Source organism: Mytilus edulis, chromosome 2 (assembly GCF_963676685.1).
Source record: "Mytilus edulis chromosome 2, xbMytEdul2.2, whole genome shotgun sequence".
In the NCBI taxonomy this organism is placed as follows: Eukaryota; Metazoa; Mollusca; class Bivalvia; order Mytilida; family Mytilidae; genus Mytilus; species Mytilus edulis.
The window spans coordinates 42408759-42422075 of NC_092345.1; the positions used below are offsets into that span (position 1 = coordinate 42408759).

At 31.9% G+C, this 13317-nt stretch overlaps 1 protein-coding gene across 3 annotated transcripts in view; it reads left to right on the forward strand.

Moving 5' to 3' along the window:
- LOC139510200 (FYVE and coiled-coil domain-containing protein 1-like) overlaps positions 1-12533 on the forward strand; it is a 39815-nt gene extending 27282 nt beyond the window's left edge. For all 3 annotated transcript variants that reach the window (XM_071296658.1, XM_071296660.1, XM_071296659.1), the window contains 6 exons: positions 730-896; positions 1685-1811; positions 2446-2538; positions 2969-3128; positions 4489-4649; positions 9381-12533. In XM_071296658.1, the coding sequence (XP_071152759.1) occupies positions 730-896; positions 1685-1811; positions 2446-2538; positions 2969-3128; positions 4489-4649; positions 9381-9432 (760 nt within the window). In that variant the 3' untranslated portion in view covers positions 9433-12533. The remainder of the gene's footprint in view (positions 1-729; positions 897-1684; positions 1812-2445; positions 2539-2968; positions 3129-4488; positions 4650-9380) is intronic.
- Positions 12534-13317: the final 784 nt, after the last annotated feature.

A 13317-nucleotide genomic window follows, 5' to 3' on the forward strand; every position in this document is an offset into this window, starting at 1 on the left:
ATTAGCTTATTGTATTAAACTTGATCTCAAATGTGGTGTTTGTTCTAAGAAATATTTTGTTTGATTTCTTTGTTTCAAATTTCAGCAGAAGTCTAAATCAGAACAACTTTTCATGTAAAAAAGATGTTGCTGTATGCAATTTGCTTGATGGTCCTAAAGACAACAATAATATTGACCAGGATCCCAGATTAATAAAGCCAATAGATATTAGAAAAAAAACTTCTTTTGTTTGTTTCAAAACATTTATTTCCATGTTAAACAAAATTGTAAATGCAAACAACTGTAAAATTAAACATTCAGATATTACAAATCCAAGTGTTAGCATGGTGAAAGAAGCAATTCCCTAAAACGTAATACAATTCTATGAAATTTTGATAAGCAAGTGTTTTTGCTAGAATTTCTATCAAGATTGATACATAATCATGATTTTCTATTCTGAATTGTTTGCCTGCGTTAAAAAATATTTGTTGCCCCCCTCACTCACACACTTACAACATAAATGGCTGGCAAATTACATATTTCTGAGTATCAAAATTTACACACAAAAAAAGATAACAATAAATTTAAAATGAATTGATTCATTTGCATCTATATTAATTATTTGTCTCTGTACCTTACATGAAATTTTGTAAGCAGGCCCTTGCTGGCATGCCAGTTTTACAGTTATAATTTTAGTTGTAATTTATATCAAGGTTTTATTTCATGCTGTCTTTTTAAAATATTTTTTAGTAAAAAATCTAGAGCCTGTAGGATGTGTTTTGAAAAATCCAAGCAGCTAGAAGATGATACTTTAAGACCTAATAACAGTGAGAATGATTTTGAGGACACTGTTGAGATACCAAAATTACATAAGAAGAGAGGTGTCATGAATGAAAGTGATTCATCAGCCACATCAGGTAGGTGAATCTACAAACAAGAGGCTCAAAGGGTTCCTATTGGTCACATTATTATTTATTAAACAGACCTTATGTGGTAAATCAACCCTGCCGTGTTTACTTTAGATACAGTCTCCTGAAGTGGATACCTACAGACCTTAGATTAATAGATAAATAATCTGTAAGGAGACAACCATGGAAACAGTCAATCAATTTTGAATAAAAATGCTCAAAAATATGTTTCTTCTGTTCAATTATCCTAAATATAGGCTTTATATGTTTTTTCAGCAGTTTTATCCTTTTTTATTTGATTTTGTTTGAAAACGATAGAGTTAGAAATTATGTTTTACATTCTGTCCGTGTCTATCAAGTTTAATAAGTACCAATTATTTGGTTGTCTGCAAATTGATATTGAAAAGTATCAGATGGGAGTTTTTGTTGAGTGAGAACAGTGAATAATTTCAAAAAGGTTTCATATTGTGTTGAGCAGCTAATATTTTATGATACCAATATGCAGACAACTGGATAATCTATGTATCTTAGTTGTTTTTGCATATTTTGTATGATAGAAACAAGTGTTTTCTTTGTTTTACCAGTAAACTGAGAGATAATGTGATAAATTTGGGTGAAATTTATCAATGTGAGTTCATTCATTCATCAGTGATATGTCCTTGTCTAAGTTGTTAAGGCCAGGTCAAAAGTATTTGATGTCACAAAGCTGTATGCAATTTTATTTAAAAGAGCTCAGTCGAGTAATACAGACATTAGAAAGACCTATAATTCTATTTATATATCATTGTCTTATTTAGATGTTACCCAGACATCAGACAGTCAGTCTGATGACACAGGTTCTATTGCCATCCCAGGTCAGGTGGCATCTGCTATTACTGTATCAATGGTGGATGGAAATATTACAGATGAAATAAAAGAAAAACAGTAAGTAACAATTTTATCCTAAACATTTCTTTCTGCAGATAAAGTATGGGTGCTAAATATAGAAAAAAAACTCAAAGACTTGGAGACTTTTTAACATTAAAGCAGTAAACTTTTATGTGGAGCAGGATCAGCAACTGTGATGATAGCCACCATTTCATATCCTGTATCAAATCTTCAATCTGCATATGTCAAGTTACGTGAAAACATATACTTGAGGTATATAATAGGTGTATATGAAATGGAATTTTCAAGATCACACTCCATATCAACCCTCAACCAATAAAATCCCTATAGCAGAGCTCTTGGAATTATAGTGGCTCCGTTTAGTACTGGCGTGATGTTGAAAAAGCAATATGAAATTCTTTATAGATAAAAATTGACGTGAATTAACTTTAAGTTAACAGAAACTTAAACAGGCAATATTGTGGATGTTGGGTGAATTTCGTATTAAACCATAGCATGAGTAAATTATGTTTTATATGATAACAATTCATATTTAAAAGCAAAATAAGTAATTTTTATATGATTCCAATTGAAGAATTCAGTAGATAATTTTTAAAAAATCAATAAAACACACACACACAAACACATAATACACAATTATTTAGTTAATAAGTAATATAATTTATTTCAGAAAAGATGACCAATTCCATTTGATTTCCGATGAAGAGGTATCAAAATCTCTGACAGAACCTCAGAACAGTCCTCTTCTTACAACTGATCCAAAGTAAGAATATAGAATTAATGAGATGTGATCAGATTTCCTACAACTGATCCAAAGTAAGAATATAGAATAATGACATGTGATTAGATTGCTTACAACTGATCCAAAGTAAGAATATTAAATAAGGAGATGAGATAAGATTGCTTACAAGGAATTATTGATTCGAGGTACTTCCATTTTCTAGTATAAGTATGGGTCTGGATGGGTTTTACAGAGTAGAGAATAAAGGACAAATACATAGACAAATGAGCCCAAAGAGAATAAAAAAAATGAAGTAAAGAAGTAAAAAGAATACAGAAATGAAAGACCCACTATTCAGACACTCTTATAAAACCGTTTTAATCCAATTTTTATTTAGGCCACTGTTTTAATAAAATTACCTGGGTTAATAATACATTTGTTTTGTTTGATGGAATTTTTGTTTACTTTGAAGTATGACCTCAAGTATGACCATATCAACAGCTGACCTTGAGAAAGGAGAAGTTAATAGTCAGAATGAAATATGGATAAAGCCTGGTAAAACATTTGCTGTACCTGTGCTAGTAGATCGGTTTAACACAACTCTTTGTTGGGAATTTAACTCTCATCCAAAGGTAAGTAACAATGAGTTTCTGAAGACTAAGAGATTGAATAAATAAATTTAGAGATAATTTGGACCAGGATTTAGATCCTCTTCTGTTCTATTGGATTCATGTTCCCCCCTCTAAGTACATGTGTAGGGATTGAAACTGTATAATACAGGACAAAGAATTACCAGTATGCTGATTAAAAGTTGTTATGTGTTTTAAAGATTATTGATCCAAAGAACCATAAGTCTGTCAATTTAATGAATATTTATGTCCCTAATTGAGTGCTGAGATGTGTTCTTTGAGTTTTACTGACATAGTTTTTTATTTATCCTATCCCAGCTTTAATTTATAGGGTTAATCTGGTACAATGTTTTGTTTTACTTCATTCCAGCAGGCATCACACAATTTTTTTGTCTACTTTTTTCTTGACCCAAATATTAGAGATTTCTGAAATTTGAAATCCTGCTTTATATGAGCACACTTTACTGTAAGCCATTCTTAGATTTATTGCTCATCCACTTTCTTTTTACCAAATACTTATACATGTATATTCTTACACATAATGGCCATGTATGAATTTTTCATCCCAATTTTTTCTAAGGAACTACAAACCAAGGATTTCTAAAATTTGGAATGAAGCTACATTTGTACATGTAAGAAGGGGCATACTTTGACTTATAATGGTTTACTTTTTACAAATTGAGACTTGGACGGAGAATTGTCCCATTGGCACTCATACCACATCTTCTTATATCTATTTACTATTTGATGTGTCTACGAATATTATGTTCACAAATGTCCTGATTGCAATAGCAAGTTTTTTTTAAGAATTTACAGTAATCAAGGCCTATCTATGCAAGGCGGAATACAATTATAAATTTTTATCCATGTGATTATACAAAGTTTCTCCTTCTATACAATTAATGATTTTAAATATTGAGTTTGGAATAAAAGATTAAATAGAGCCGTGGTGTAGTGGTTAGTGCATCGGATTACTATCACAAAGGTTCCTGGTTCGATTCCCGTCTGGGATGAAAATTTCAGGGACTTAATTTTCGGCTCTCCCTTGACACCATTTGCGAGTATGGTCTTGAGGAAACGATGATAGTCCGTCGGAAGGGGACGATAAATGGCTGACCCGTGTTAAGAGAGAGCCATATCTCTTGCACGTTAAAGACACCCTTGTAGATTTCGAAAAAGAGCAAAGAGCAGGCGAATGCTGCTACAAGGCAACACTCCCACCTGCAAAGTGGAAAGGGATTAATATAAGTTGAAAAACTTGTTTCCCAATCCACTATATATAAATATGTTTAAACTAAAAGATTATAATATATGATAGAAAGAAAAGGATTATTGGTTAATCTCATCTGGTTTTTTATTTTAGGATGTTGTATTTGGTGTACATTACCAAACAATGACTGGATCTAGCAGTGAAGTGTTGATACCACCATGTAAAGTAGACTCACATAAACAGTATGTTAAAGGAGAACTAACTGCCAAACAACTGGGAATTTACTCACTTATATTTGATAATACATACTCAAGGTATTAGAATAAATATTAATAGATTACACTTAAGAAATAATTGATGCAAGCTATACTTTATTGTTGTTTTAAAATGGGTAGGCATTACATTCATGATTATTTTTGCCTGAGCGACAAATATAATGCCTACCCATGTTATAACTACAATAAAGTATAGCTTGCATCAATAATTTCGATTCTGAATAGGACAATTAAGGTATAATTTCTATGTCCGATAAGTATAAGTGTAAAAGCGTCTGTGTAGGCTCTTCCATAAACCTCCCTTTTTAGCTCACCTGGCCCGAAGGGCCAAGTGAGCTTTTCTCATCACTTGGCGTCCGGCGTCCGTCGTCCGTCGTCTGTCGTCCGTCGTCTGTCGTCCGTCGTCCGTCGTCGTCTGGCGTCGTTAACTTTTACAAAAATCTTCTCCTCTGAAACTACTGGGCCAAATTTAACCAAACTTGGCCACAATCATCATTGGGGTATCTAGTTTAAAAAATGTGTTCGGTTACCCGGCCAACCAACCAAGATGGCCGCCATGGCTAAAAATAGAACATAGGGGTAAAATGCAGTTTTTGGCTTATAACTCTGAAACCGAACCATTTAGAGCAAATCTTACATGGGGTTAAATTGTTTATTAAGTCAAGATCTATCTGCCCTGAAATTTTCAGACGAATCGGACAACCGGTTGTTGGGTTGCTGCCCCTGAATTGGCAATTTTAAGGAAATTTTGCCGTTATATGGTTATTATCTTGAATATTATTATAGATAGAGATAAACTGTAAACAGCAATAATGTTCAGCAAAGTAAAATCTACAAATAAGTCAACATGACCGAAATGGTCAGTTGACCCATATAGGAGTTATTGCCCTTTATAGTCAATTTTTAACCATTTTTCGTAAATCTTAGTAATCTTTTACAAAAATCTTCTCCTCTGAAACTACTAGGCAAAATTTATCCAAACTTGGCCACAATTATCTTTGGGGTATCTAGTTTAAAAAATGTGTCCGGTGACCCGGCCAACCAACCAAGATGGCCGCCACGGCTTAAAATAGAACATAGGGGTAAAATGCAGTTTTTGGCTTATAACTTAAAAACCAAAGCATTTAGAGCAAATCTGACAGTTGGTAAAATTGTTTATCAGGTCAAGATCTATTTACCCTAAAATTTTCAGATGAATCCGACAACCTGTTGTTGGGTTGCTGCCCCTGAATTGGTAATTTTAAGGAAATTTTGCTGTTTTTGGTTATTATCTTGAAAATTATTATAGATAGAAATAAACTGTAAACAGCAATAATGTTCAGCAAAGTAAGATTTACAAATAAGTCAACATGACCGAAATGGTCAGTTGACCAATATAGGAGTTATTGCCCTTTATAGTCAATTTTTAACCATTTTTCGTAAATCTTAGTAATCTTTTACAAAAATCTTCTCCTCTGAAACTACTGGGCCAAATTAATCCAAACTTATCCACAATCATCTTTTGGTTATCTAGTTTAAAAAATGTGTCTGATGACCCGGCCATCCAACCAAGATGGCCGCCATGGCTAAAAATAGAACATTGGGGAAAAATGCAGTTTTTGGCTTATAACTCAAAAACCAAAGCCTTTAGAGCAAATCTGACACGGGGGTCAAATTGTTTATCAGGTCAAGATCTATCTGCCCTGAAATTTTCAGATAAATCGGACAACCCGTTGTTGGGTTGCTGCCCCTGAATTGGTAATTTTAAGGAAATTTTGCTGTTTTTGGTTATTATCTTGAAAATTATTATAGATAGAAATAAACTGTAAACAGCAATAATGTTCAGCAAAGTAAGATTTACAAATAAGTCAACATGACCGAAATGGTCAGTTGACCCATATAGGAGTTATTGCCCTTTATAGTCAATTTTTAACCATTTTTCGTAAATCTTAGTAATCTTTTACAAAAATCTTCTCCTCTGAAACTGATGGGCCAAATTAATCCAAACTTATCCACAATCATCTTTGGGGTATCTAGTTTAAAAAATGTGTCCGATGACCTGGCCATCCAACCAAGATGGCCGCCATGGCTAAAAATAGAACATAGGGGTAAAATGCAGTTTTTGGCTTATAACTCAAAAACCAAAGCGTTTAGAGCAAATCTGACAGGGGTTGAATTGTTTATCAGGTCAAGATCTATCTGCCCCGAAATTTTCAAATGAATCGGACAACCCGTTGTTGGGTTGCTGCCCCTGAATTGGTAATTTTAAGGAAATTTTGCTGTTTTTGGTTATTGTCTTGAATATTATTATAGATAGAGATAAACTGTAAACAGCAATAATGTTCAGCAAAGTAAGATTTACAAATAAGTCAACATGACCGAAATGGTCAATTGACCCCCTAAGGAGTTATTGTCCTTTATAGTCAATTTTCAACAATTTTTATAAAATTGTAAATTTTTACTAAAATTTTCCACTGAAACTACTGGGCCAAATTCATTATAGATAGAGATAATTGTAAGCTGCAAGGATGTTCAGTAAAGTAAGATGTACAAACACATCACTATCACCAAAATACAATTTTGTCATGAATCCATCTGCTTCCTTTGTTTAATAGTCACATAGACCAAGGTGAGCGACACAGGCTCTTTAGAGCCTCTAGTTTGTTTGTAAAGAAGCAAATGGCTGGCACTGTGATTTTTCAGAGGGAGGAGTTTGAACAGCCAGCATGAACGGTTGTTGTATCTAGGTCAAATATGTCAATTTCGGAATGCAACACATTACAGTCATAATGAATAAATTAATAACGTCATTTGCACCATTTAAGAGTTTGAAAGTGTTTTAAAGTTAAGGAAATATATTAAGTGCATGATAATTTGATAAAATTCATTTTTCTGAAGAAGTCAATATATGCATGTGCAAACAAATTTTACTGGATTTAGAGCATGGGTTTGATCACAAAGCAAATGAAGCACATCATATTAGAATCTTAATTTTAGACATACAAACACATGTCTGGAATAGAGATATCAAAAAGGTTTCTAAATTTGACAGAAAACATGTCTTATTATGGAAGTATAATTCCACCTGCAGCAGTCACAGTGTTTTGTTTTTGTTTGGATTTACATCAGTTTACAAATTTATAGTTTGTAAGAGGATGTTTCTTAATTTTTATACGACGGCAAAAATTAAAAAAAATTTGGTTGTATATTGGTATCACTGCGTTGTCGTCTGAAGACGGATGGTTTCCGGATAATAACTTTAGTATAAGTGCATAGAAATCAATAAGATTTTAACACAAAGTTTTTAACCACAAAAGGAAGGTTGGGATTTATTTTGGGGGTTATGGTCCCAACTGTGTTGAAATTAGGGCCTGAAAAGGGTCCAAAACAAGTATTTATCTAGTTTCAGGAAAATGAGTTGTGTATAAGTATTTTAATTGCTCTGATATTATACCACAATGTTCATACCATAAAGTAGAAGGTTGAGATTTATTTTAAGGGTTATGGGGCAATCAGTCTAGGAATTAAGGGCAAAAAGGGACCAAAAACTAGCATTTTTGTAGTTTCTGGACAATAACTTATGTATAACTGTATGGATCTCTCTGACATTGTACCACAAGGTTCCATATAACAAAGGGAGGGTTTGATTTAGTTTTGGGTTAATATCCCTGAACATTTAGGAATAAGGGGCAAACAAGGGCCAAAAAGAATCATTTTTTCTGGATTACAGGCAATAACTTGGGTTTAAGTGAATGGATCTCTCTGAAATTATGCCACAAGGTTTCTTACTACAAAAGAAAGGCTGGAATTGCGTTTTGAGGTTCTTGGTCCAAGGTGGGAGTGGGGTTTCAATAAGTGAGGGGTCAAATAAGGGGCCCAAATAAGCATTTTTGTAGTTTTCAGTCAATAACTTGTATTTAAGTGTATAAATCTCCCTGAAATTATACCACAAGTTTCCATACTACAAAGGGATGGTTATGGGAGTTATGGCTCAAATCATTTTGCAATTAGGGCCAGAAAAGGGGAAAAACAAGGGTTTTTCTGGGTAAAGGACAATTTAGACAATTAAAAAGCAGTGTAAGGGAGGTAATGCAATTAAGATTTAAAGAATACTGTTATATATATGTTTGATTACTTGATTACCTCCCTTACACTGCTTGTTTTCAAAAGTTTAAAGAAGAAATCTTCAATTGCACAGTATTGTGCAATAGATTTGTTAGATCTTTAACCACATTTATATTGTGACAAAAACCTACATTATGTCAAAATTTGATCACAATCCAAATTCAGACAGTATCAAGCTTGAATATTGTGACCAAATTTGCCCCAACTGTTCAGGGTTCGACCACTGCGGTCGTATAAAGCTGCACCCTGTGGAGCACCTGGTTTTTAATTGAAATTGTGTAATTTATTTCGGGCACTGCACTATATTCTTCTTGCATTTTTTATGAATCCCTGTATAAAAACTTCTCCAAAGTGAAATTTCTTTATATCTACTCCTAAGTGAAATGCCTGTATAGAACTACTAATTGAAATGCCTGTAGAAAATCTACTCCAAAGTGAAAACCTTTAAAAAATCTACTCATAAGTACTGGCTCTGATATAAAAGCGACCTCTATAAGTTTTTTGTTGTTGTTGTTCAGTTATTTATTGTGTTTTTTTGTTTGTAAATCCTATTGCAGTCTTTTTCATAATAATAAAAGATTTAGAATAAGAGCCAGACGAATTGATGAAAAAGGATCACATTGTGTACAACTTTTTCTCAATGTTTTTTTTTCCTTTCCATTGTAGGTTTACGTCAAAGAAGATTATCTACAAGTTGTGGTCCAATAAAGGCAAATGAAAAGAACTGATTCAATAATGAAAAATCATTGATATAGCATTTTATATATCATACATGAATATATATCATTTTGTACTCATATTTTTATATGACATTTAATGAGATCACCCCCAGTTTTTGGTGGGGTTCATGTTGCTCAGTCTTTAATTTTCTATGTTGTGTTTTGTGTACTATTATTTGTCTGTTTGTCTTTTTCATTTTAAGCCATGGTGTTGTGAGTTATTTTTCGATTTATGAGTTTGACTGTTCCTCTGGTATCTTTCGCCCCTCTTTAGGGCGGGGTGAAAAAAACATATATATAATTGTTTAAAGTTTTAAATAGAGGGTTCTTTTGTTTCAAGGGAGTTAATCAAGTCCTGTTTTTTTTTAAACTCTTTTAGAATAGACAGACAATGGCTTTATAGTTGATGGCAGCTTTTTACAGTTTACACTAATCTTTGAGCTTTATGTTTATCAGTCTTTCAGAATGCAAAATGGTTTAAAAAATATATAAACCATGATAGTTGTGAAAATGTCAACAGATATGATAAACTTCATAAAAAAAAAATGGAAATTGTAGTTTTGATAATATATGATGGAATTATCAATAAAATTGAAAGTTTTTTTGGTATAACTTTTTTGTTTTTATTAAAATGTTTTCAATCAGTAATTCAAGTTACAAGATAGATGTTCTAGTGATTATTTTTGTTATTGTTTAGTTTATTTTTTAATTTAAGAGAAATGCATTGTATTTTTAGAAAGTTTGGATTATTCTGCTTTCTAATACATTTAAGTTTTATAGTATACACCATTTCATAATGGTCTTTAAATCTTTTGTATAAGAAGAAATGTTTTCATTCTATTCCTAAATATAATTTTAACAATTGCCCTTTTTCTTAATTCACTTTAAGTATAAATGTAGATTATGTATTTGATCTTTTTTACTGTTAGCAGCTTACACCTATCTATTATAATAAGTTTTTCGAGATAATTGAGTTCTATTTTTAGTAACAGTGGCCATTTTTGTTCATGAATAAAATTTCTGGATACAATTTTTTAACAAGTTACTATAAGTAACATTCAAATAATGTCTGGGAATTTTAAACCAAATAGTTTAAAGAATGTATTTATAGTTTAAAACGACTGACAAATGGACACCAAGTGATAGCAATAGCTCACATGGCCTTTTAATGATCATTGTTATTGTAATTTTTTGCTGGTATATTTTGAAAATTTTATCAGGAAAAGCTGTCCCATGACAAATCCCAGATCAATGAATTTTGAAATATTTTATGTTTTTCTTCAAAAATATTTTCAATACAATTAAATAATTAGAATTTCTTTGACTTGGCTTATAGAGAAAAAAATCTAAAATATTTAATATATATCTTATATTGACAACAAAGCTGTATACATGTATTATAAATGTACAATTGTCAATCCACCATAAAATTATTTAAGAAGACAGTAGTTTTTGGCTGATGCATTTTAAATTATTATAAAGTAAAATATATTGTTGTTTGAAACTATTGTCTGATAGGTAACTGCATACTGCTGAAATTTAATTTTTAATTGTGAACAACAAACTGCCAATTATTGTTTTTATAACATAATACTGCTGATTGAAATATTTTGACTTTTTTGTGTAAGCGGTTTTAGATGTTTATATCAATATTTTGTTTAATCATACCGGTAATTGCTGGATATTTTATGTTAGTACTTTTGGTTGTTTATGTCAATATCTTTTTTTATCACCAGTTATGCTTACATTACCAATATATGATGGATATTTTTATGTTGTAGTTTTATTTGTTTATATGAATATCTTTTTATACATCTGTCGAAAGTGTATTATGGTATACCATAACCAGTCCATCTGTCTGTCCATATACAATACTTTGTACCATAAGTCAAATTTGCTGTTATAAATTCACATGTAATTTTAACACAATGTACGTTATGGATTAACTCATGAAAGCTCTCTTTTAGTTTTGAAAATATTTGGCTCTGTTGTTACAGGGTTACAGGACTAATAACCTATTAGAATTTAGAATTAAGACAATTTTTTTTACATATTGCACACTTGTTCTTAGAGGCTTGGATTGTTTTCTTCAACATTTCACATTATTGCTGAAATGAATAATTTCTAATTTGTTATTCCAGAGTTACTTGACTAAGTCTTAAAGGTAGTCATTTAACTAAAATGTTTACCAGTTGTACAACTTCAAAAAGTTTTACTAGAAAACTGACACTGTTGTTTGGATTAATGGTGAATGTAAACTCGCTTTTGAGTAATCTAGCTGTAACTGTGGAAGATATTCTAGTGTTTTTTGTCTGGCCTCAAAGAGGCATAATGTTTTCATCAGCAGCAGCATCTAAAATTTGTTAAAGATTCCATTAGATAAGTTTAAGGGGAAGGCCTAATGGTCAGCCTATGAAATTTGCTATGCAGTTGTATTAACATTCACATGTCTTAACGACATTGAGGTTAATTGGCCTTCCCCTAAATCAAGGTATATTGACTTTGAGACTTTTACTTTAATAGTTTAAAAGTTAAAATGTGTGACACAGTCTGTTTTAGGCTGAGTCAATGATATTTGGTATGCAGCAGGCTTTGAATGTTTTGCATAGTTAACATGTTAAAGTATTGCCATTTTAACATGTCCATTTTATTGTTAAACATGTTAAAGTATTGCCATTTTAACATGTCCATTTTATTGTTAAACATGTTAAAGTATTGCCATTTTAACATGTCCATTTTATTGTTGAAATGACATACCTGTATTGGCAAGACATATCTCTGTGTTAACAGAATTATTGTGTAGTTGAGATGCACTTATTATATGCACATAGCCTTTTAAACAAGGTTGTTGAAGGTGCTATATATTTCAATCATGATACATGTATTATAACAAATTATCTATGCACTCATAAATGCAGATGATGGGTGCAAATGGTGTGAAAAAAATTTATAATTTGCAGAGTATTTAAACTCAGATCTGGCAGTTTGAACAATTGTTCTTAGATGGTTTCATGATAACTTCTTCTGCCGTGTTTATAATGTATTTTAAATGTATTTATATATTTATGAGTATGTTAATGAATAAAGTTATGTTAATATATGTTTATGTATACTGTGTACTTTATACTAAGTCTTAAACAGTACAACATCACTAAAAAATAATAATAAAATTAGTTTTCAAGATCATAGGCAACAAAAAAAAAATGTAAAATTTGTCGTCTAAGGGCAATCACTCCTGTGAGAAGTTGCCTGATAGTTTCTACACCAATGAGCAATTTATGGACCTCAACAATCCGAACAATTTTTGCCTTGTAAAAATTTCTCTATTTATAACATTTTCAAAATAATAGACAAAACTTGCATTTTATCCCTTTGTTCTATTTTTAGCCATTTTGGCCATCATAGTTAGCGGGCAGGGTAATTGTACCCATTTTCAAACTAAATACACCAATAATGATAAAAGCCCTTTTTAGCTCACCTGGCCTAAAAGGCCATGTGAGCTTTTCTCATCACTTGGCGTCCGTCATCGTCGTCGTCGATGTCGTCGTCGTCTGTCGTCGTTAACAATTTTTCAAACATCTTCTCCTCTGAAACTACTGAATGGATTTGATTGAAACTTAAAATGATTGTTCCTTAGATTATCCTGCACAAAGTGTGTGCTTCGATTTTTGATCCGTCAAAAAATATGGCCGCCGTTACTTAAAATAGAACATAGGGGTCAAATGCAGTTTTTGGCTTATATCTCAAAAACGGAAGCATTTAGAGCAAATCTGACAGGGGTAAAAATGTTCATTAGGTCAAGATCTATCAGCCCAGAAATTTTCAGATGAATCAAACAAACCATTGTTGGGTTGCTGCCACTTAATTGGTAATTTTAAGGAAAT